This window comes from Phyllostomus discolor, chromosome 11, assembly GCF_004126475.2.
Source record: "Phyllostomus discolor isolate MPI-MPIP mPhyDis1 chromosome 11, mPhyDis1.pri.v3, whole genome shotgun sequence".
NCBI lineage: Eukaryota > Metazoa > Chordata > Mammalia > Chiroptera > Phyllostomidae > Phyllostomus > Phyllostomus discolor.
Genome location: NC_040913.2, coordinates 65,387,925 through 65,412,782, shown reverse-complemented (window position 1 = coordinate 65,412,782; position 24,858 = coordinate 65,387,925). Strand labels below are relative to the sequence as shown.

Here is a 24,858-nt window from a genome sequence, read left to right as displayed (position 1 = left end):
GTGGGGGCACACACAGCTCTTCTGTGCTGCCCAGGCCCAAAGCCCACACCAACACATGGTTCTTCGTGGTCACCTCAGAGCGCAGCTGCCTAAATTGAACTCACAGTAGTTTTGTTGCATTCCATTTTCTTCTTATCTCTCCACAACTACTTGACCAGTGTGTCCATGCTGCATAAAAAATTTAGATCCCTATGTATAAGGCCAGAGTCTCCGCCATGTTACTGGCACTTAGACCACAAACCTGTATGGTTTCAGTATAAAATATCAAAGTGTTCATATAGCTGTATCCAAAAAGAAATGAGACAGTTGCTACACTGAGAATAAAAAACCACCACCATTTGGGGCTATAAAACCATCACTACTCACTAAGAAAAGAACTCTTAGGTATAGGCTGTGTGAATTCACCATCTCCTTCAACAATCGTTAAGTAACTTCCAATGGATATTTGAATTGGCAATTAAGCCTCCACAAAGTACATGGGAAATATCAGAAATGCTCTCAAAAGTTGTTAAAATATCACATAAAAGAGACAAGGAACAGCAAGAAAACATCTAAGAAAAGCAGGCTGCGATACAACAAGCGTTTGTTAAGAAAGCTCAGAAGTGCATTAGTTCTGGTGAGAGATATATGAGCAACAGCTCTTACGAGATGTAGAACCCATTCTGTAACTATGGGCTGTCCATATACTGTCATAGTCAGAGTCTTCCGAGAGGTCTGAAGGCTCCAAACGAGAAAGGCTACTGCGACGACCCAAGGAGTCTAGACTTGATTGGTCATCATCAGCCAAGACGTGATTATGCATCAGGTCAGTGCCTTGCCATGCTAAGACAGGGGTGGGATGGAGTGACAGGTGTAACAGGCAAAGATGGGATGAGAAGGAAGACGGACAGGAAGAGCCACAACCAAAAACATAAAAACAAAAGCAAAAGGTGATGGGAAGAGAAGGAAAAGAGAAAATACTGTTAAAAAATGGCAACAATGTTCATTTATTTCTCCTTATTTATGGCTGAGTTTTAATAACAAAGTTAGCACAACCCTTAGAATAAAACCAGATTAATTATCATTTAAATAAACCTAAAGCATGATATTGTTTCAAAATTTTCTTTTAAAAATATGGCTAAGTTCTCAGTTAAATCTTTTTCCAATTAATGCCATGTCCACAAATGCTTCTATATATATTTAACATGTAACCAATTCTATCCTACATTCTATTAACAAAATAATCCCACTGAGGACATTATTTATAAAAGGAACCATTTATGTGGTTAATTAAAAACTGTTTCCTATTTATTAAGTGGATGTTGAGTGCAAAATAGTTTCAAAGGATTTTTGACTTACTGCTTCAGCTCTTTGGCAGACTATAAATCACCAGAAGTCATCTTAATGATGGTGGGGTGGGGGGTGTCTAAAACTTACCTTATCAAACTATAACCACTGTAAAAATTTCAGAATGGAAAAAGGAATTAAATAGGGTCCACTTCCTTCTCATTGCCCCTTTCCCATCCCCCACATCTCCACTCCTTAGAGCCCTCAGCCAGTGGGCATGGATAAAGGGGGAAGCCATGTCAGTTCAAATGTCAGCCACCCTGACGCAGCCCCCCTTTCCTGGCAGGAAGACAGACGTGAGCTGGCAATGCCACGATGTTAAAAGGAGGACAACTGAAGGAAGTGGGCACCAAATGGGAGAACAGAAATAAGCCCATGAGTGGCTGGCACCTGTGAGCAATGACACTGGGCAGGCGGCTATGTGTGAGACATGCAGGCTGGAATGGGCCAGGGACAAAGGGCGCTGGAAGAACACACAGTGGGAACCAGGGGCCCCTCTGTGCGGGGAATGGCACAGACAGCAACCACTGGACCCATCCTGTCTCTGCTTCTGATCAAAGTTAATTCCATTCCAAATTCATAACAAGAAAAAGCAGTTGACTGGTTTGGATTTCTTTACTTGAATCCCTATAGTCTATACAGGTCATTATCTCCTTAAAACAGAAATCAATACCAAAGATGTTTGGTTTGTAGTCTTACTGGCATCTAAATGTATACTGAACCGAGTTGAATTTTAGGCAAGATAATGGTATCCTAACTGTCTTCACTAAACACTTACTAGGAAAAGAGCTGCTTTCACTCTGATCCCATTTCCAAATGTATTATGGATATTGCCTTCCCAGCACAACCTATTCTTAATTAGATTTAAGGCCATATGACTGTGTATAGGAGGCTCCAGAGTGGTTAGCATGTAATATCACTTAAAAACAAAAACCAGTGCTTTGTCCAATGCTTTTCTTGCACAGGAGAAATGGAAACACATAATACAGGCTATGTGGTAAGAAAAGATGTGCACAAACTATGGGCCATTCCTTCCAGGCAGCCAGAAGCAGCAAGGCCACAGGCACATCACAGGGCGCTATCTCTTGGATGGAGAAATGCAGCTTGCACAAAAACATACCTAAAGCCCACGTGACCTGGTCTATTCCTCTAACAGGTTAAAATTTTACTTCAAATGGTTGAAGTTGAGATGAGTAGTTCTTTAACATTTCAAATTCAAAACCCAAAAAACTATGGCCACATTTTATAGCCTATCACTTCAAATACAATCTCTTATCAAGTATATGAAGCTATGTAATATCTTAAATGACAATAATCTGTATTTATAAATTATTGCTTGATTTTATGCATACATACTCAACATTCATGCCTTTCCCTTTCTCTCCTCTGCTGACTAGTTACTATGAAAGGCATTGTCACTGGTAAGAGTATGGACAAAGAAGTTATAATGTCATAGGAGGGGTATGTAATACACTCGCCACAAGAGTTTCTAGATTATCTGCAGATGCCACCTAGGGTTTAATCCTATCAGCCCTATCTTCATGTTTAACAAAAGCTAGAGCAGTTGAAATTCCTTTTCCCACCTTTTCTTTTCTTTTTTTTTTTTTCTCATCATTAGTTTAAAACAGGACAGGACACTGATTCCAATCACCACACTGCAAGTAGTGGAAATGAAGGTGAAATAAGTGATTTGCTAGGTGTCAGAGTGGAAAGAGAACCAAAAATACAAAACCTTAGTAAGAAGCCAGTCTTAAGCCACAATATATATATTAACCATCCAGTTCTCAAAAAGAAGAGCCCATGTAAAAAACAGCGGTACAAAAGGACGCCCCGTGGTGCCTGTGGCCCAGGCACCAGTAAAGGGCGGACTTGGCCCCATGCTTCTGAACAAATCACATGCACTGCTCCACCCGCCCCGCCATGCTGCACTCCACTCTCAAATGCCAGGGACATTTCAGAAAAAAAAGAGCCCCCTTTTTATTATTCTCACAATAGATTAAGGTTTTTTTCACTTAAGACATTAAACATAAGATGCAGGTAAATTCAGTGGTACTGAAATCTAATAAATTTATTATTAGTGTCTACTTCTAAAAAGTTTTAAATGCAATCATTTTTTAAAAGGGGGTGGACTACAAGAAGCCTTGCTCTAGGTTTATGTTTTTAACAATAATTCTAAGAAGCTAATAAATAAATAAATCCCACTGTCATACCAATAGCTTAAATAGCTTAAATAACTGAACTGAATGAATGTTCCACTGAATGTTCCACATTCTGTATGCAAAAGAAAGCTTTATATATTCTGGCAGTACCCTATATTTAAAGTTTTCCCAGTAGGATCTTCTCTGAAGTCAATTATTTTACCGATAGCTCAGACCCTTTTCAATGATTTAGGGATGTCAGGCTCAAGCTGTTCTATCCCTGGGTAGGACCCTGCAGCATCACTCCCCCAGGACCATTTGGGCAGCACAGAGGAGCCGTGCACAGGCCCCTACAGCACAGGTTCCTTCTGACTATGATTTTAAACATAACGAAGCACCACAATTCCAGTACATGACTGCAGAACTTACTTGAATTGAGTGTTTGCCGTGTTTTGGCGCTTGTGCAGTAAGCTTCAATGACTTTCAGAATCTGTGCGTCTTCTTCCAAAGCAGCTGTGCCTGTCAAGACGTACACAACACGTCACAATCGAATTAAAAACGACAAGTACAACACATCACAATCCAAAATAACTAGCACCATTAAGTAGAGCAATGCAAAGTCATCAACTCAACCAAAATGAGGACAATCAAGACAAGCTCTCCTTTTATTTTCTTGTCAGATAACTGTTTTCCAATATTTACAAAACAATTACATTCAAAATTATTTTTAGCTTTGTAAAAGTAGTTTTGGTCTGCAACATATCTGAGAAAGGGTAAACTTCCTAAATATATGAAAGTGATCTTACTAATCCATAAGAAAACAGTATCCCACATCCTCAAATTGAATAGGCAAGAACTAGAAACAAGAAATTCACACAAAAAGAACACAGTCTGCAACAAAAGATATTCAATCTCACTACAAAAGACATGAAAATTAACACATACCACACTGACAAAAAACAAAAAAGCCTGACAATTCCCAGTGTGCACGTGGAGAGCAGGGAGGAAAAGTCTTCCCTCCAACCACAGCTGTAGGAATAAAGACAGGCAAAACCCTCCAGAGAGGCAATACGACCATATTTATTAAAGGCTTTAAAAAGAGTATTTCCTTTGATCCACGAATTCCTACTAAGGATTTCGTCTACCACTCCAGAGCTCTTCCTTAAACAATGGATTATTCCAGACACAGGCCTCACGGTCAGAGATCACAGGCACGAAGAACAGAACCCCCGTGGTGAACAGCATCTAATGGTATCAGATGGGCACAGAGCCTCTCACCCAGCACACTTTTCATGTGATTCTATGGTTAAATTGTTTCTGGTTTGTTTTCCTAGATTTTCTGTATTTTTCTACATTTTCTAAGATATTACTTGGGTATCTATTTTTAAAAGGCTCACCTACTGTAATAAACATGTGGAAAGAATGGAAGGCTGAAATATTTATAAGTGCACCATAAAGCCTCAACATCATTTTACGATAGTAAGATAGACATTTGCAAGATAAGCCAAAAATTTCATACTCAAAAATTTTAGTACCCTGAGTTTAAAAGCAACTGAGAAACTGACTTAAATTTCAATAATTGGGACCAATCATTTAACAAGTTTCCCATAATAAGCTCCTTTCTTAGGAGTAAGAAAGGTAACATTTAACTAGTGTAATTTCAGGACACAGTGCAAGGTAACTTCCAGGGATAGGCCATTCCCTCTTGGCCAAAAGAAAAACGACCTGTCCAACTGATTTAACAGGATTATCATCTTCACATGTGGGTTAAGTGCAGTAGCATCATCCTCAGTGCCAAGAAAGCATTATGATGCCAGAAAGGGCACTGGCTTCCCTAGGAAGGTTGAAAAAGGTAAATTAACGAGAGAACAGCAAACATTTTTTTATGTGGCACAGACTGTTTTACCAACTAGAAAATTTTCTAGGATTCTGAATGTAAAAAAAGTGAAAATAACTCACAAGATTACAATGTAACTTTGGCGCAGTCAAGTTTAGGAAGTACTTGCTCACACAGGCACTAGCTACATGGAGGTCCACATAGATAAAAGTTTCTCTTCCAACCCACACAAAAACCCTTGGTTTTCTTATTATCTCTTGGTTCCTCTTCTGTGAGCTCTTTACCTACCTTCCTACCTCCCTCCCTCATCTCCTAAGGCTCAGACCCTTTTCTTCTCTATTCATTCTCACAGCTTCAGAAACCATCTTAAGCACATGGAACAACTAAATTCTCACCACTGGCCCAGACCTTCCCCTGGGCCTCAAAATCCTGTTAACCCTCTGCCCTATCACGGGACCTTCAGGCTGAAAGGCTCACTCTCACACACAGAGTCCAACCCAACAGCTCATCCTGTGGGCCTGGTTTCTCAACCTTTGATGGCAGCCTACAGACATTTGGGGTCAGATACATTAAGTCCTCACTCAACATCATCAAGAGGTTCTGGGACTTTATGTGAAATGATGTATAATGAAACCAATTCCACCATAGGCTAACTGATATAAACAAGAGTTCCTATGACTTATCAGAACTGTAATGTAATGTTGTTCAAGGACCTGCTATAATTCCTTGCTGTGGGGCTGTCTTGGGTGCTTAGCACCATCCCTGACCTTTACCTGCACCCTCACCCAGCTGTGACACCAGAATGTCTCCAGACATTACTAAGTGTCGCTGGCAGGACCAAGTCATCCCTAGTAGAGAACCACTGCTGGAGGCTCCGCTTCAAAGAAATCTGAACTCCGCCCATGTTTCACCTGCTGTCATCTCCTTGCCCAGGCCAACATTATGCCATCCCCCCCTGGACTACTGCACAGTCTCCTAACCTGGTCTCCTTGTCTCCACCTCTACCTGTCTGTCCTCAACACAGGAGTCAGTGATCCTATTAAAATGCAAGTCCCATCAAGACCTCTGTTCGAAACTGGACTGGCTGCAAGTTTGCTTGAAGTACCTTTGGGAATGAACTATCTCTCACTATCTCCCTGCCACCCTCATCACCTGAAGCCCAGGCCAGGAGGCTCTTTCCTGTCCCCTGAATATACCACAGGGGTTCCTGGCTTAGGCACTCTGGAACCAGTGCCTGGAAAGCTCTCCCCAGACAGCTGCTCAGCTGGCTTCCTCAACCTCTTCAAACTGCTCACTCAGACAACACCCCCACACCCATGTCTCCCCAACCTCCCTATTAAGAGCCCCACTGCATCTCCCCCTCCCTTGCACTTCACACGAACACGCTAACATTTGCCTATCTGGTCTCCCTTCTGTACCTGCATCTTTGTATGAAAGCAGCACTCCACGAGGACAGGGGTTTTCATTTGCTTACTGCTGTGCACCTGGCACACAGAGGCACTGAATAAATCTCTGTCGAGGGAATGGCACCTCATCTGCAACCTGTCCCAATGCACAGCACAGAGCCTTCGCACAGAGCAAATGCCTGCTGACAAAGGCACCCACCAAACACTCCACAGTCACAGCTGCTAAGTGTGGAGCAGATGCTCAGTCCCAGGTCTGACTCTCCTCACTAGAATGCACAGCCTCATTACTCCATTTTATGAGCTGCCCTAGAGCATGTTGAAATCTGAAGGAAATGACCACTGGGGTGGCAAAATACATGGTGCCCACTGCACTATGTCAGGTGTCAGGGGCAGTGAGAGTTCATGTTCACAGAGCAGCTGCCTTTAGGCCGTCACTGCATTTACTTCTCCCAGCTTATCATCACCCCTGTTCTAAGGACGAGGAGGTTTCACAGTGACTAGTAGCAGAGTAGGCTCAAGTGCAGGCTGCCAGACCTCCAGGATCACCTATAGCCACTGCCCCCTCCTCTGGGTGATGTCTGCCACACATTCTGACTAAAAACATCTCTCCTTGCAGCCTTCTTCTGGAAATGAGCCCCTGAAGGGCCCCAAACGGGTGTGGTGAAAATGAGGAGCAATGCTACAGAGAGTCAGGAAAACTTCTGAAAAAGCATGGGGCGCATGCAGAGCAAGGGGACACAGAGATGAGCAGGCTGAGCAAGGATAGAGCGGTGGGGAGGCAGAGCCCTTTCAGCCGATCCCACAGCTCCCGAGACTCCTACCAGGCAGGGCCATGTCCTTATCAAGGCTCTCCTGCAGTGCCAGACAGCCCCACAGCCACCTGTTTACATGAAACCCTTCCTCCCCATGGCAGTGGGAAATGGGCTCAACACTGGGAAGAAGTGGGTGGGCATATGCTGAAGCTCTCTAATCACTTGCTTCTAGAAACAGCTCTACTTATTCACACACTGTCCAATGAGCATCTCCTGTGTGTGAGGTACCCCCTGTACCTGAGGCTGAGAAATCCAGAGCTGAATTCGATACCGTGCCTAGCGTTTCACAAGTTTACACTTGAGCAGTGAATGATGTCTGGGCACACAGGCCTGGGGAAAATGGGCCCTACAGTGAGAGACCACTGGGGGAGTGCAGCCCTGTCATGTGAAAACCTCAGGGCAAAGGGGGGCAGGAAGAACAGGTGGTCTCAGGTCACCCCGCAGCCCTGGACTGGTTGCCCAGACAAAATGATTGACACAGAGGCCAAGAGACAGCCAATGGTTCCATTACAGGGACAACCACGCACATGCTTCATCACTAGTGTCTCTCTCCGGTCGGCAAGTATCTACACTGGTTTGTGGCTGTCACTGCTCAGTCCCCTTTAGAAGTAACACCAAACCTCAGACCCTGACTTGTGTTTGAAGTCTTTGAAGAGCCACCTCCCATCGCAGGAATGCTGTGCTATGCCTGTGTGAGGCAGACTCGCGTCTTCATGCACAAGTACTCACTTTTCCTCAGCGCAAACTCTTCGTCTGAAGGCTTCCGCTCAGGTTTACGCTTAGGTAGCAGCTTTTTCATGGTTTTGGGACTCTTACTAAGATCCTAAGGAAACAAAAAACGAAAAATTGCTATTCCCAAAGGCAGTAATTCTTACTGGCATATCAGTAAGGGTCGCTGTGAAGGTGTGAAATATTAAATCACTACAATTATTCACTGTTAAGAGTTTCCTGCTTCTCTCCTAGTTTGATTTTTTATTTGCCAATGCTGAGCATTAATTTAAAGTCAATAACAAGGCAGTGACTCTTATGAACATCCTCATGTTACTTGGATCCATCAGCATTGTCACAACACACAGCAGAGGTGTTGCAGGCTTGCAGGGAGGCTGGCAGCTTCTGGAGAAGAGGGAAGGGGCAGCTGGCTGATGCGTGCACAAAGATCCACGCATGCTGCTAATTCTGGAGCAGCCCCATCTGCTGCAGCTAACTAGAAAGATAAGGAAACTGAGGCTATTTTTAAAGGAAAGGTAAGTAAACCCCTTTAAAAATATATTTGATACCCTGAGGGAGAAGAAAGGGAAAGAGTAAGATAGATCAGCCTGTCAGCCTTCAGTGCAGATGCACAGATCAGACACGGGCTGTCTACAGCATATTCACGCTAATTCAGAGCTATGTTCACAACGTAAAGGTCGGCCTCTTGCCTCTGTAACACAGCTTCTAAAAACTGCAGAAAATGAAGGTGCAAACCTGACGGCAGGACGACGTTCAGTGAAGTGGGCAATGTTTCCACTGCCAAACATGTATTAAATATCGGTATCATTTAAACTACATAAACCGTCTGTTTATGAACCTTACAATGAGAAGCCAAGACTCAAGAGGTGACTTGTGCTATGGGATGAATCAGACAGAGTACACAGGGAGCAAAGCTTGATTTTTAAAGGTATCTCTTCAAAATACATTCTATAAATATTAAAAAGCTGTTAGAAATGCAGCAGAAATCAGTTCACAAAGAAATAAACACAGTACTCGTTCTAGGTTTTCCCAATTTCTGAGGCAACAGAGGTGAGGCTCCTGGCAGCGCAGCAGACGAGGCACCACATGTGCAGAGGGCGCAAGTCCGCTCACACTGCACCCCACTCCTGGACCCAGGCAGAGCTGGCTGCTCCATTTTCTGTGATGCTCTGTAACATTACTTTCCAATAAGTGTTTTGACATGCTCAGTAACAACACTGTACAATGACGAGTGTGTGAAACCTTTTCTCCAGCATGGGGTCCAGAATAGCAACTGCAGCCAGACTTAGCAAAACCAGATGCTCATGTTCACTGCCATACCTCTTCCCTTGCCTTTCTGTTCCTTTGCTTAACACTTTTACCCCAATTCCCCCCCCCCACCTCCAATAATGAAATCTCTACCAGTACTTGCCTGTGCTATCTGTACACACTAGCGTACGTAATAAAGAACACCAAGATTATTTAAGTAACTCCCCATTACAAAGAAATTTCTGACTTGGACATATGACCACCAGCAAGACATGTATCATAAAAAAATTTGTTAAGAACAAAAAATGTTAAGAATTGATTATAATTCATGTAGTACTTTTCTAGGTGTCTTAAAATACTTAGGACGACCAGCAGGGATGGAAGGAGGGTCTGCTCCAGATACTTTGGCAAGTCCATCCTTGTCAGGATGTGGAGACTCGTACCAGGCAATGGCCCTGCACCATGCTCACGTGCACGCCCGTGACAATCACAGTCATGACAGCCACATTCACAATAACCACATTCACATGCTCACACAATGGACATACCAACGCTCATGATAGCCATATGCATTCTCACACTCACAACCATATTCACACTCATGCTAATAGTCACACATACCATAACTAAACTCGCATTCCTGCTCACTCACCACCCTTACCCAGTCATGCTCATTATAACCACAATGACACTCATAATAACTTTACTCACTCATGCTAAATAATAACCACACTCATACTCACAGCAGCCACATTCACATTCAGGATGACCACACTCCCAATTCATACTCGAGATAACCACATTCACTCACGCCACTCACACTTGCAATAATCACACTCATCATTTCAATTATCAAGCTTCCTCGTGTGCTAACAATTCTCAGAACATAGTTCTCAAGACACTTTCCTCATTAAAGCAGGTTAAGTGTATGAAACCTAGTATGAAAGTATAGGAAACTGTTAATACTGATCTATAGGTGGGAGTAGTATTTTAACTGCACATAATACATATAAAAACACCAGATTAGAATGGAAAAAGAGCAAGGTGCACAATCATTCCTAACACAAAGAGAAAAGGTGTCAATTTTCTTTCATTGTTATTTGTAAATGTTTTCATCTTAAATAGCTTCTGGTGACAAAATGTAGGGCTCCTGTGCAAGATCTCAAACTTGAATATGGGTTATGATGGCACAGCAGGACAGTATGCAGAAATAAAGCAAGACCCATCAAAACTGGAAGTTGAAAATAATTTCAGATTCAGCTAGAGGCCCAAAGGAAGCCCATGTGAAGCCTTCCAATTTCTCAAGGCAGGGCCACAGTGAGCACAGAAAAGGCCCCTTCAAGGAGGGCACAGAGAGGGTCCAGTCCAATGCTACACTAGCCGCGCCCCATGAGGCTCTCCATGGCCCTCCCAGGCTCCCAAACAGTAGGAAAAAATGAAAAAAGAAAGGCAGACCCTTCAGAGTTCAAAGAATCTGATCTGTATTTTTCACACCACAGACAGAAGATGTGATTTTCCATATTTCCGAATTCAATGGAACACAGCCCACAATGACCAATAACACATCCAGGTGTGAAGTCACGCTCACTTTTGCTCAGACCTCACCTCCTTGTAGCACAGAGCAGCTGAGGGCCGGAGGGGAGGTGCAGGTCGCAGACAGCTCAGGCTCCATGGCTTCGGGGTCTTCGGAGGCTCCAGGGGCCCCCAGTTGATGGTGGTGTGCGGAGTGCCATGGTGGGAGGGGTGAGGCAGTGTGTGGTAGGTAGGTGTCAGTGGCACAGGCTTGCTGTCTGCATGCTTGCTGGATGGGGTGATTGAATGGGAGGGGAGCTGCCCAAGGAAAAGAACCAGAAAGATCAGAAATATTTACCAAAGATACCTCAATCAAACACACTTAATTTTGCTAATTTTTAAACACTCCCAGTGAAATAACCCCCAGGTTATCATTTCTCTTTCCTCTCTGACTCCAAGCAGCGAGACTCTGGGATGCCCCCATGGTGCCGCCACAGGCTGTGCCCAAGTGTCGGTCAGGAGGCAGCAGGACGCTGGGGGCCTAGGACCTGGACACTCCACTGCCGCTTTTATTTGCCATGGAGTAACACTTGCAAACAGGTACCTCATTTAGTGTAGGTATCAGAATGTTATGAAAGAACAGGCATTCCTGTACTAGGAGTGTGGTTAGGGGGGAGGGTAATCCTCCCCATCCAATACTACTCAGTGCCTGGTGATTCAGGGGTGGGCAAAGTTTTTCTTTAACAAAGAAGTGGCATAGCAAGGCCCATTTCTGTTGATAGCTGCTTTTGTTACAGAAAGCACATTGCCTGTTAAAGCTGAAAATATTTACTGTTTCTTTACAGAAAAAAGTTTCCACTCCATGGAATAAAGCAAATTTTCTCACAAAAATTAAATCAAGACAACATTTATAAAAATCTAATTTCTCAGAAGACATTATTAATGGGGTTTATATTCCTGGAAAACCCATCACATTGACAATTAAGTAAGAAAATGTTAATTAAATAATTCAAAATTAGCCAATGACCTCATATTAGTCCAAAGCAATAAAGCATGATTAACAGGAGAAAGAGCAGAATGGTTCTGTGAGCTAGAAGCCTGAGCAAGGCCATTATTAGAAAGAACTGAACAATATTTGAAACAGAAGCTTAAGGAAACCTTAGCCCTAGCTGATGCCTCAGCATTCAAGAACAGGAAAATAAACTTTCTATAGAAACCACATGCCTGTCCTGGTGTGTGAATGAGTGTCTTGTAATATGTTGGACAACTACTACAAAACCTTTTCAAACTAAGTAATTCACAGGAGAAAATTGTGCAAAATATCCCTTCTAATAATAATGTAGTAGTAAATAATATTTGGTGGTGTTTCTCCTTACTTGAAAAAGTCAAAAGAGGTATGCTTTGTGCTAAAATTAAAATAATACTCAAGCTAGACACAGCCAGATCACAGGGAGAATAGAGAATTACCCAAAAAGGAAGCTCCCTAATAGCACACATTTCAAAAGCATGTATGTGAGCAACAATCCCAGCGGACGGGGTGCCTCCCTGGCCACCAAGGGAGATAGAAAGGAATATGAGAAGCTAGGCTCCAAATATAGAACAAACTTTTATCTGATAAGAAGTTTTATAAAGTTTAGTTTCGGACTGTTACCGACAATCTGAATGAAAAGGCACTTCAATTTTTTTCTTTATAAACACACATTAGGAAAAGTCCTGACACACATATACACCTATGTCTTTGGAATAAGTTGAGTACCATAAAAGCATCTTTATTTTTTGAAGTATTGGAGAAGTTAAAAATGGTAGAGCCATTTGAAACGAAACATAAGCTAAAGCACGTTAGTGGTTTTAGCCTCTAAACTATTGGGAGATTTCAATAAGATGATGATACTGCAATCAGAATGTTATGCTACAGCCATCCTTCCAGAGCTAAAACACTAATGTTAAAGATACAAGTGCAGAAGTTAACTAACTACACGATAGGAAAAGTCCTAATACAGATCACAACAATCTAATAAAAATGTGAGGAAAACCTACCAACTGGAAATGTTGTGTAATCGTAAGTCATTTGTAAAAGAGGTGTGCCTGGTTCTTCAATAGTGTTTGATAAAGATGACAAATGATTCAGTGTCTTAAGCAAAACACATCAATTAAGAGAACTTTTAAACACTGACACTTTGGTACTGATCAATTCTGAAATGTTTAAGTATCTAAAAAGCCAACAAGCTGAGCTGTTGAGGCTTTCTAAGTGGATTTCTTTAAATCAAAATGAATCAAAAATTACATTTTAATGCCTTCAACATGAATCTGGTCCTTTTCATCTTCACAAATACTCATTTTTTTGTTTTGCTTTTTGATTAAACATAACAAGTACAGTTAAAACGCTGAGAGAAACACGCATCAAGGGAGCAGTTATTTAGTCTTCGAGGCCTCCTCGGAGCACAGAAGCACCCTCCCACCGGAGCACCACTGAACTGCATGTGATGAAGCACAATTCTGGGCTGTTTCACAAAAGTGATCACTGTGTGGTTATTCACTATTCAATGGAGAGAAGCGAATATCTGCAGAGAAATATAAGTATTGTACATTCTGGATCCAGATTTGACAACATTTTAAATTACTTGACACTTGCTGATGACTCAACCAAAAGCTGACCCTGGAGTGTGGACACAGGAGAAATACGGGGGTCCTTACAGTATGAGACGGCACAGAATGAGGCTTAATGGGGGGGTTGCTGACAGATGTGACTTTCGTGTGTTTCTGCAGATGGTCCACCCACTCATGGAGATCCTGCTGGTTGTTGCATGAAACTAATATCCGCTCAATCATGCTGCCTACAAGAGATGAGAAAAACAGGGTGAAATGGCAATACAGGTAGAAAGTACACACATGCACACACACACATCCAGATTATAAGTCAACAAGGCTTAAACAGCAGCCCTCTGAAATAAGCAAAAGAATCTGCACACAAATAGTAAGGTGCCTCTCATCACCACGAAAGACAGCATCCATGAAGTTTTTGCCTATCACCTGATATTTCAAATGCATTCCTATGATTTTCACTGTCCTCAAGCTTTGTGATTGTCATTCCTGTTGTTGGTAGCTTTCCCTAAAAAAGAACCCCCACAAAAAAAAAACAATTAGTGCTTTTCTGGTAAAGAAAATACCATCAATTAAAGTAAATACTAAAGTATTTTAGAAATGGCAGAGGAACTACATTTGTAAACCACAAAAGCTATTTTGTTTGTCCCAGATGCACGCAAAAGCTTCTATCACAAATGAGTAATCATAATACTATAATCAAGATATTAAGCCAGCAAAAAGGTACAGAGCAGCAAACTAAAACACAAATTCCTAGAACACAAATAAATTCCAACTGATGAGTTACTCTAAACATAAACATGAGGACACAAAAACATTACACATTACGATAAAAAAAAAAAAAAGAAACCAGAGCCTGTGGTCGTGATTTTAAATGACATGTTTATGGAGTGGAAGCACTGATCTGCCTCATAAAAATGCACAGAAAGTCCCATGTCTGAAGGCAAAATAAGGAGGAAATTTAAGCAAGAGGAATTGTACAGCAGTTATACACTTGGTTGTCCGTCACACAGGAAGTCAACAGCTGTGCTGAGCACGGTCCAAAATGCAGAAAACGGCAGCCAGCCCATCCATCCTGAAAACAGAGGACTTGGGAACCAAAATGGGGAATGTCACTGGAGAGATTCCAGGAAAGGACTGCAAACAACCTTGCAGGACATTAGTCCTGTCTGAAACATCCACTGAGACATCTGCTTCACACCGAAAGGTCCCTGAAATTTGGTCCTGTCAAAAACATCTACCCTTAACAAACATCCCTGGATTAAAACAGCCCATACCATTTATCTGTACTTTTGGTTTACAGGATTAATACATAAAGTTATCATGTCTTATTGGTCCAAAGACTGTGTTGTGGCTGTATAACCAATGATAACTCTTCCTGCTTCGGTAGCCTAGCTGGTCATGGCACATGAGGTTAGGTAGATGGGTGGGCATGGACTAAATGTCTCCACTGATACAGCGTGGTACCTGGTGACCAACCAAGTGTTTAGGAAAAGTCTCTCAGTGTTGGGGGCCAACGGCTTGTGAAGAACCTCTGAAAGCAGCAGTTCTCAGCGAGGCAAGGGAAAAGGGCTGCCCTGCACAGGACACTGGCAAAGTCTCAGAGATGTGGATTGCTTCTGATACCTATACAGGAGATGGCCAGCAGTGCTGCCGAACACCGTACAGTGCACGGGGCTGGAATGATCCAGTCCACCACATCAACAGCATCCAGGCCAAGAAAACCTGTCCTGGCATTTGGTAGGTGGGACATTAGATAGTGCCTGGTCCTTCTGTGGTCAGATAAACTTGAAAAACGCTGCATGCTGCGCACTCCTTCCCAAGATTCGTAACACACTGAAGTGCATTAGTATCTCTGAGAAATCCTGCAGAAATAAAGCTGTGTGACCGCATCTAACCTAGCAAATCAACACCAAGAGATAGAATGTTCTGGTTGTTGCTAGATTTAATGCTTTTTAATGTCCCTCAAAGCAAGAAATAAGTATTCACAACACATAGTTCACAGCACTCAGAGACAGACACCCCCCAGGCAATCGTGCAGAGCGGGAAAACAGGTCCCGCTGGCGGCACATCCACGCCTACATCCGGAGCAGATGCACCAGCCTTGTCTCTTGGGGCCTGGCCTGACCCAAAGGGCAACCGCTGCTTCCTCAGGTCAGAGCAGAGTCCCATCTCAGCCTCTCAAGGCACAAAACATGAAACCAGAGAGAGCTGAAGAAGAAGGACTCAGCTTTACATTTAATGGGGTCATTTAACAACGCAGGAGCTACTGGAGTGAGGGAACTTAAGTAGCTGCTATATTAGTGACAGACATCTGCTCAGAAGCAGCTTCACAAATTAAGAGGCATTATTTTTCTGGGTTGCCGATATATACTGGCTTTATCAATTTTAAAGTGCTCCTTTTGGAATAAAGTGTGATGACAACTCGTCTTTGGATGGCAGGCAAAGCTTTCTGGAGACACCAACAAGCTGGAGACAGACTCAGGGTTCACTAGTGTTCTATTGAGGATAATACAAAACAACACACTATGTTCTAAAAAGTGAAACTCGGAGGACAAAGTGGTGACTTATGTTGAAGCAGTACAGTGATTGGCCAGGCCTTTACGTATTGATGGGAAGGACATTAGTTTCTATAACTACACAGGGAAAAAAAAGGCAATAAAATCTTGCCAGAAGCACCTACTAGACATACAGGGAAAATATAATCTACTTAATACCGCCATTTTAAATTACAGTCGGACCTCCGTATCCATAGGTTTCAAATCCACAGATTCAACCAACTGCAGATCAAGAACAGTATTTCCTATCCATGACTGGGAATCTGAGGATGGGGAGGGCCGACTATACACATTGTCCTATGCCATTTTACAGGAGACTTGAGCAGCATCCGTAGATTTTGATATCTTAGAGGGGATCCTGGAACCAGTTCCTTGCAGATAGAGGGGCAACTGTGTAAAAAAACAGAAAAGGTCTCCCCTTGCATTTTCTTCTTAAATCAGCTCTCACATCTTCTCAAAGAAAATCAGTGAAATTATAAAATATAGAGGTTAACTGATCGCACACTACTTACAGCACCTGCCATCTGTCAGTGTCTCTCTCAGTGCTGCACTGCTTACAAAACGTCTTAGCCTGAAGCACTGCCCCACTCCACCCAGCCCACAGGGGCACCCACAACGACACCACAAGGACTGGGAAAGAAGTGGCAACTGCAAGACAGGACTTCAGGGGCTGACGGAGCTGGCCTTGCACCTCAGTATCTGTGTCCTTAGGAGAGAGCTCTACAAATTTCATTTGTCTCCTTTTTTTTTTTTGCTTACGGTGTTTGTACAGTGACATCACAATACAGACAGGAGCTGTGTGTACATATTTGAAGGTATAACACTATACACACAACATTACACAAACACATAAATATATACAGGTAGCATTTAATGTAAAAATTCAAATTATGCCTGGAAATTATTCTCAGACCCACAATAAACAATAGAATATAAATTTAAAAATGCGTTTTACCTGATAGATAAAACCACTCATCCTGGGACTAGCAGACAACATAAGCAAAATATTTGGGAAGAGTAGAAGATATCTTTCATTCTTTTCCTAATATAAAAGAACAAATATGAATAATTTTTATTAAAAAATACACTTACAGATGTAAGAACATATATTTAAGCCTTATAAAACATACTATTTTCTTGTTTAGATATTTCTCTCTACTAAATTCTGTTAGCTAAATTAAATGGAAACAAAATTACAATGAATTCTTAGACTCACAAGTAGCCTGTGTAACATCTTTTTAAAAAATTTGGTTAAGGACTGCACCTCTGCCATCAACTCTTTTTAATTCATCTAAAGTTTTCTTTTTGTGATTGAGAGAAAGCAGAACAAAAGAACATGTAAAATTTTAGTGGGGAAGGAGAACAGGTGGACCTTTCACACTAAAAGATGGGTGAGATAAAATGTTAAAATCGATTTTGGCCTATTAATAATTCCTAGCACTTACCTAAAATTCCCTATATTATCAATTTAATGTTGTTTGCATCTATCCTGTAAACTTAATCTAGTTTACATGAAAGACTTAAAAGTATTATTTATGTATTAAAAATTATTCACTTCCATAAGGTAAGAAAAGCCCAAGACCACAACTAAACGACAAAAATTCCCAGAACCTGAAAGGAGACACAGAAAGAGAAAACACAGACATCCCTCATCACAAGCTGCCACTTAACTAATGCCCACAGAAGTTGCATAATACTAGGGAGCAGTGTCCCCAGGCAGACTGCAGAACACCAGCCATAGGCAATGTGTTTTAAAAGGGGGTTCTATACAGTGAGGAAGTTGCTGAAAAGTACTTGTTATGTTATACTCCCTCCTTAAAGATGCACAACATACACTTTGAATACTCAGAGCAGAGCTCTGAGAAGCCCTGTCAAAAAGAAATCTTTACAACTAATTACAATCTTTTCAGTCGTGATCACAACTTTGCATCATTTTTTTGGAGTGGCATCTATTAATATTTTGTAAATCTAATATCACGAGAAAACACTTTGGGAAATGTTTTCATTGATTTTTAAATAAAATTTAAAAATGCATAATTTAAAAATCTGTAGGGCTGATATCATTTTTAAATTTCATAGGCAGGAAAGAATATGTTTGTGAGTAGAAGTTTCAGTTTTCTTACTGTTCTAAAAATCTGATGTTTGAAATGGATCACTAGTAATTTTGATCATGTTATTTTTTTACAAAGGTAGAATAAATTCAAATCGAGGTACTAGTTAGTGAGCAATGAACATAAAAGTCATGTGAATGATGAAGCACAAACTGCTCTATTTTCACTGTGTGGTGGATATCAGAAGATTCTGGTTTCATCTCTCACCTAAACCAAACCTGTAAGATAACAATAATTCTGATAAGCAAATGCCAATTAGGATTCATAACAGAAAAGTATAATGAACTAACCATCGAAAACAGATTTCTTAGAATGGCAGTATTGGTAAGAAGTCACGGCCAGAGAGACACACACTTCCCTGTGGCAGATATCTGCAAGAACTGGGCTCTTAATGAGAAATCTAAAATCCTGTCAGGATGCCTCTTCTTCGCCGACACTGACACAGACTTGGATCATAACTGCTCTCTGGCTGCATCTGAACCAGCCAAGCGTCCACAGTCAGCTAAGCCTCTCTAACACATGGAAACCACTTTCATATTTGGCCAGGATGAAAGACAGACAACACATATGAGACAGGAGTCCTATTCAGATGTTGCCATATTCCTTCAGACTTCATATTCCTTAAAAATCTTGTATTACACAATCATGAAAACATAACATTCTAAAGCATTTATAATCTTGACTGTAATTGAGGAAACTTAAAAAGCATTTATAAAATATAAATCACATCTAATACAGATTATCTTTAGCTCTTAGTTTTCACACAAGGCACTTGAACGATTTCAGGGAAAACAACTGAGAGACGGAGTAAGAACAAAGTCTACCAGCCCACAGCTGGTGTCCCCTCATGTGTTTCTTCCACAGCTGTTCCCACCTACTCTGCACAGTGGGACAGAAATGGTCACGGCACGCACTGCAGTACCTCACTTCCAGTACACTGAATCATGACCTGGGACATGTAAATGACATTGCCCAGGGTCTTGATGTCATCTCCCTCCCAGCTCCGGATGGCTTCCGTCAGGATCTGCAACTCCAGCTCCTTCCTTTTCCGTACATCTTGACACTGGGCCTGATAGACACAGAACACTCTTAAAAGAGACAAACTTCCAGAATCATGAGTTTGGCCATATTGCTTTGTATCTTACTTCCTCTTAAGACAGGTAATCTACTGAGCCATGTGTTTAATTCACAGGTATGAAATGAGGTCAAGAGAGGCAAAACATATAACCCTCTCTGGAATCAGAAACACTGTTTTAGAAAAATATAGATCTTGCCACCTCCAAAGGTATAGACAAATATACTCTCTGATTTTATAAATATTCTCTGACTTTATTAATATAAAACCATTCTCTGATTTTATTATTTGTCGACAGAAAAATATTCTGATTTTATTAATATTTGTCAACACAGAAGACTGAAAACAGGGGGGAAAAGACTAAGTCCCATTTGTGCTATAAATAAGGAGTATATCTCAGAAACATTAAGAGCACATGACAAAAAATAAAGCGGAACCACCAGTATCCCACTTCACACCCCATCACTAGGATGGAGGTTAAAAACATGTTTAAATCATTTTCAAGTAGCTATCGCATCAATTATGTGGTGCCTTTTAAATATTTAAACAATTATCATTTCATTGTCCCAGTGTCCAAAGTCTAGTAAAGCATGAAAATGTATCAGCTATGGAATAACTACTATAGGTATACTCATTTTTATTTCATCAAAGTAAACCTGAATTATACATCACAGGTAACTTTTTATCATTTAATTTTTCAGCTGATAAACAACTTTTCTACATTCATTTGCCATAACAAAATCTAAGAAAACCACTCCATAATACGCCTAATCACTTACTGAAAGGTTTTTGAAGGCAGTCATGGATTTCTGAATATCTTGTCTATCTGGGTGGTAATCCTTTGAATAAAAGAAACGCACCATTAGCATTCATAATGAAAAGTTTTTTCTTAAGAAGGCACTCTCTACAGGCTAGCTTCAATTTTCCAATACTTTTCAGCCTGTACTACATCCTCTTTTTCCCAGCACTGGAGTGCCACCTCTCATTCTTGAAGGGAATTATGGAGCCAGGGGACTTAGGGGAAAGGACAGTCTGGAAGACGGAGCTGCAGTCAGGAGAACGTCTGCTGTGTGAGCGAAGACAGCACACACCACGCCCAGTCCTCACACACAGCCTCTGCTGCTTCGGCAACAGCTGAGCAGTGTGGAGAACAACTGCCTGCCCTTTGCAGAAAAAGTTCACCAAACCCTAGCCTGTAACACAAATCCAAATTTCTGCAAGGCCCACAGCCTATTATTACTCAGAAATAAGATAATATGTACCTTTAATTAAATGATAGTTTTAACATTATATTACTCTACAACTTACGCATTTTATATTTGCAGCTATATGTTCCTGATATGACTCCTCAATATTATCATTTTCTACATTTTGGAACTTTTCTATCAGCAGCAGTGGGTGAAAGAAAAGATAAAGGATCTGGGATAAGAAGAAAAAACTTAATATTTAACAAAATCGTTCTGAAAATCTACTGAATTAAAAGCCTTGGTAAACTCTTATTGTTGGTTCTGGCCTAAAATAAGTCATTAATAATCATTTCTTTGACAACGGCTAACAGATGCCAAGTGACAGACACGTGACAAGCAGTACCTCCATGTGTCTCTCGAGCTCCTTGAGCAGAGTGGGGTACTTATCCAGGCGCATGAATGGTTTGCTGAGGCCGGTGGTCAACACAAGAATCCCCGGACTGTTGGCACCTTTCATCTCCATGAACTCTCCCAACTCCTCACTGAGCAACACGCAGCCAGAAAAAAAGAGTAAGACACCGCTGTTAAGAGTTCAGCATGAGGATGTTCTCTTATCCCCACTAGCGATCACCAAGAATATGAAATATTAACAGGGTATGTTTAACACTGTTAAAATCACCACTTTTCTAGCCAAACATGTGCTGGTTATTTCAAAACACCAAAGGGGAACCCCAGAGGGTTCATGTTATTTCTCTCATTATGAGCAAAAACAATTGTACATGACACAGAATTCACATGGTTTCCTATGCAATCCCGCTCATGAAAGGCCATTTCAGCAAGTCAATTTCTTACAGAAGTGCTCAAATGTCAGCGTGCACTCTTACAGCTAGAACAGATTTCAGTGATCTGGGTACTTCAAGATGGTAAAAAACATAAGGGAGAAAAGAGGCTTTAAAACTACAATAAACTGGATCATGGCATTAACACTTTAGACGCTTATCAGTCCACCAAACACCACCACCTGAACTGCACCCAAAAGCATTTTGTGAGAGAAATAAGCCTTTCCGACCTTCAGAGTGTACAATGTGGCACAATGAAATCATTAACACTTATTTAGGCTTTAGAATTTCCAAAGTATTTTCACACCATCATTTCATTTAATCCGCACAATATACAAAGAAGACAGTTATCTCCATTTATTTGGTGTCAAGGAAACGGACTACATACTCAGAAAATTAAAAAGCTTAAAAAGAACTTTTTAATATTTTACTACTCCTCTTTCTCCAACAACTTCACTATTACTCATGTACCTTTTACAGCCAACAATGCCCTCCTGAGGCCTCTACCATTATGCACACTACCTTTGCCCCGGGGGACCCAATTCTGTAGCCTTGGCCTTCAGAAAGATGGCAGGAAAGCCCGGGGTGCAGTGGGAGTCAACTGTCACTGACACATTTATGACTCGCATCGGTGACTGAAACTCTGCGTTTCCGTCTCTCCACAGCAGGACAGATGATGTGTAGGGTCCACGTGAGGACCCAGGTCTGTGTTCCTCACCGCTGCTGCACGTGTCATTCCAGACAGGGGAAACTGAGGGGCAGACAGGCTGGGAGAAAAAGGGGGCGCCCACTGGGAAGAGGACAGTGTGAACTCTGAGTCCCCATGTCACCTACTGGGAAGAGCAGTACCATCCCTACCCCCACCCAGCTACACTTGGGCCCCTGCCCAAGCTGCTTGGGAACACACCAGGCACACTAAGGGCTCCTAGTAAAAATATGTACAGTGTTTAGGCTAAACCATTTGAAAGTGCTAGCTGAAAAGTGGTGAATATAAGTTTCCTATGGTTCAACCTAAAATCACTCCATGTGGAGAGGTGTGAGAACGAGAATTGATATTGACACTCCCCCCATTACCTCATCCTCGACTCATCGTCTAAAGGAGAAATCATCCTACTTAACTAAACCAACTTAGAAATATAAGGTTTCAAATATCAGGTTGAAAACACATTAATGAATCACTAGGAAATCAGCCTTACATTGCTTAAGCATCCATAACCCTAATTATAAAAACTCAACACACATAATAAACATTTTCTCATTTCTGTAAGAAATAAGGCTGCGCTATGATTTCTTTAGGGAGCCATCATGATGACGCAATTTAAGATGCTACCACCACAGAAGCTGTCAAACTGCTTCTAGGGTTGTGGGTGTGCCTGCTTTCATAACCAACACACAGTTCAAGAGTGCTGTGGGTAACTCTGCGCTTTCTAAGAATGGTTTTCTCAGGAAAATCGCAGGGCTAGGATTACTGAAACCGGAAATAGTGGTATTTAGGAACCTTGTTGTGGATCAGTCTAGTGTTTAACCCAGAGGTCATGGTGATTTAAAAGCCATGAGGAGTAACCTGGAGTGCCTGTTTGCACAGTTTTATCGTTTTGCACTTTCCCTTCCTCACAAGAGATGGGTGGGGGAAGCAAAGAGTGCTCCTAAACTGACTCCTACCTGCAGCCTCCTCTCCCACCTACCCCAGCCATTTGCTGAGCTCAAGCAGAAGTAGGAGCGGCAGAGAGAATGGAAACAAAGAAGAACAAAGAAAAGGGGAGACACTATGGGACAAGCACTCTGAGCAGGGCACCAGAGCAAATGCTTCTGAACATGATTCTGGTAAACAGCACTCTGGGCCTGTGACACAAGCATCATTATGCATGTCTACAGATGAGGATGCACAGTGACGGCCACTCTGTCTGTTCTCACTGCTGGCTGGAGGGCTGAGCCCAAGTCGGGCACGAAGCCTGAGGAGACACTCTGTGTCTGGTCTGGCCCCTCTGACCACACCAGACTGCTCTTTCACACTCGCTGTGCCCTCCTCACACTTCTCATCAATCCTTACTCAGAAATGCTCCTCCTCAAATTACTCTGTCAATCCCTAAAGCACAAGTAGAGTAAAATGATGGATTTAAGAAGGAGCAATTTATATTTTGCATGCTTTTCTCTAATTATTGAAAAATTCATCAAGCAAAATCCCCCCAAAATGAAACTTTATGGTACCAGAAGTACATTTCAAATTCTTTAAATATAATCTATATGGGGCCTTTTTACCATGAGAAAAATCACAGAAAAGTCTGTTCATGTGATTTTTGATATTTCAGAACTGTATGTTAAATTTTGTAACTACAGTTACAGCAAAGAAAAATTAACAAAACTAAGTTATTATTACCCCTCCTCCCCAAAACCCTACAACTTAAAATGTAAGTGAAAAACTTTTGCAAGCAAAAGTAACTTCTTTTAATATACTCGACATTTTTGTAATGCTAGAACATGGACAGTTAAGAAAAAAACAACTTTATAAATCTTTATAGGTTACTTTCATTTTTTCAGTTTTTTTTTAATTTAGTACAATAAAACAAAAATGGTTACAGCTATTTTCACAAAACAATGGCTCTTTCAGCTTAACTTCTACTGATGTGAGCAATCCTTATACAGTGCAGCTCTGCTGTATTTACTGAAATGACACTGTGGGCTACAAGAAGGCCAAAAAAAAAAAAAAGGAACACAAATAAGAACTATCATGTAGCCAAGAAAAAAGTAACAATTAAAGTGCTGGAAAAACAAAACTCATTTGACAGACTAAATTATGAAACCCACAATTCATTCAAAATAGGCAGTCATTAACATATGATATCTACTATCATTATCACATGATAATGCAAAAAGTACACATGAGCTCTAATTCTAGAATTGGTGGTTCTGTAAATGCATTCACAAGATTCACACTAAGAATTTAAACTAACCCATTATAGCTGCAAATAGGCCTTAAAACTTCAAAACACTAGACTTAAATCAATCCTTAAAAAAACATATTCAAGCATAAACATAGATTAATCTACCCATCGGTGTGGCAGCTTTACCATTTCAACAAATGCAGGGAAGCAAGAAAGTGGTTACAGGTAAAGATCCCAGAATGAAAAGCGGTGACTGCTGACAGAAGCTACCAGCCAGCTGTGATCCTCATCTCAATTCATGGACTTACACTTTAGAAGTGGGGTCTGACTGGTGAACAGAGTGGGGACTCTCGCTGCTCAGAGACTCCAGGAGGGCACCTGGGCACACTCCAGAAGGGCAGCATGACCTCAGTCCACCCACCTCCCAACACTGGGACAAGCCACATGGAGGAGGCACAGTTTCCCCCCTCAGATACTGATCTGTATTCTTGCCCTGCTATTTTGGGGAAATGCTACACTTACACTTCAGCTATGGTGCAGTCATTAAAGTAACAGTACAGAAGAGAGGATAAACAGCACATACTTGTAGGCATTTCC

At 41.5% G+C, this 24,858-nt stretch overlaps 1 protein-coding gene across 6 annotated transcripts in view; it reads right to left on the bottom strand.

Moving 5' to 3' along the window:
* The window catches only part of ARHGEF7 (Rho guanine nucleotide exchange factor 7), a 132,984-nt gene that overhangs the window by 12,291 nt on the left and 95,835 nt on the right, over nt 1-24,858 (bottom strand). For 3 of the 6 annotated variants that reach the window (XM_036011465.1, XM_028527058.2, XM_028527061.2), the window contains exons 10-19: nt 20,944-21,082; nt 20,133-20,192; nt 19,201-19,347; nt 17,123-17,209; nt 14,039-14,117; nt 13,703-13,842; nt 11,102-11,326; nt 8,249-8,342; nt 3,894-3,983; nt 646-822 (exon numbers count right to left, since the gene is read on the bottom strand). In XM_036011465.1, coding sequence (XP_035867358.1) covers nt 646-822; nt 3,894-3,983; nt 8,249-8,342; nt 11,102-11,326; nt 13,703-13,842; nt 14,039-14,117; nt 17,123-17,209; nt 19,201-19,347; nt 20,133-20,192; nt 20,944-21,082 — 1,238 coding nt within the window. The remainder of the gene's footprint in view (nt 1-645; nt 823-3,893; nt 3,984-8,248; nt 8,343-11,101; nt 11,327-13,702; nt 13,843-14,038; nt 14,118-17,122; nt 17,210-19,200; nt 19,348-20,132; nt 20,193-20,943; nt 21,083-24,858) is intronic. The other 3 variants (XM_036011466.1, XM_028527059.2, XM_028527063.2) reach the window with 1 other exon arrangement.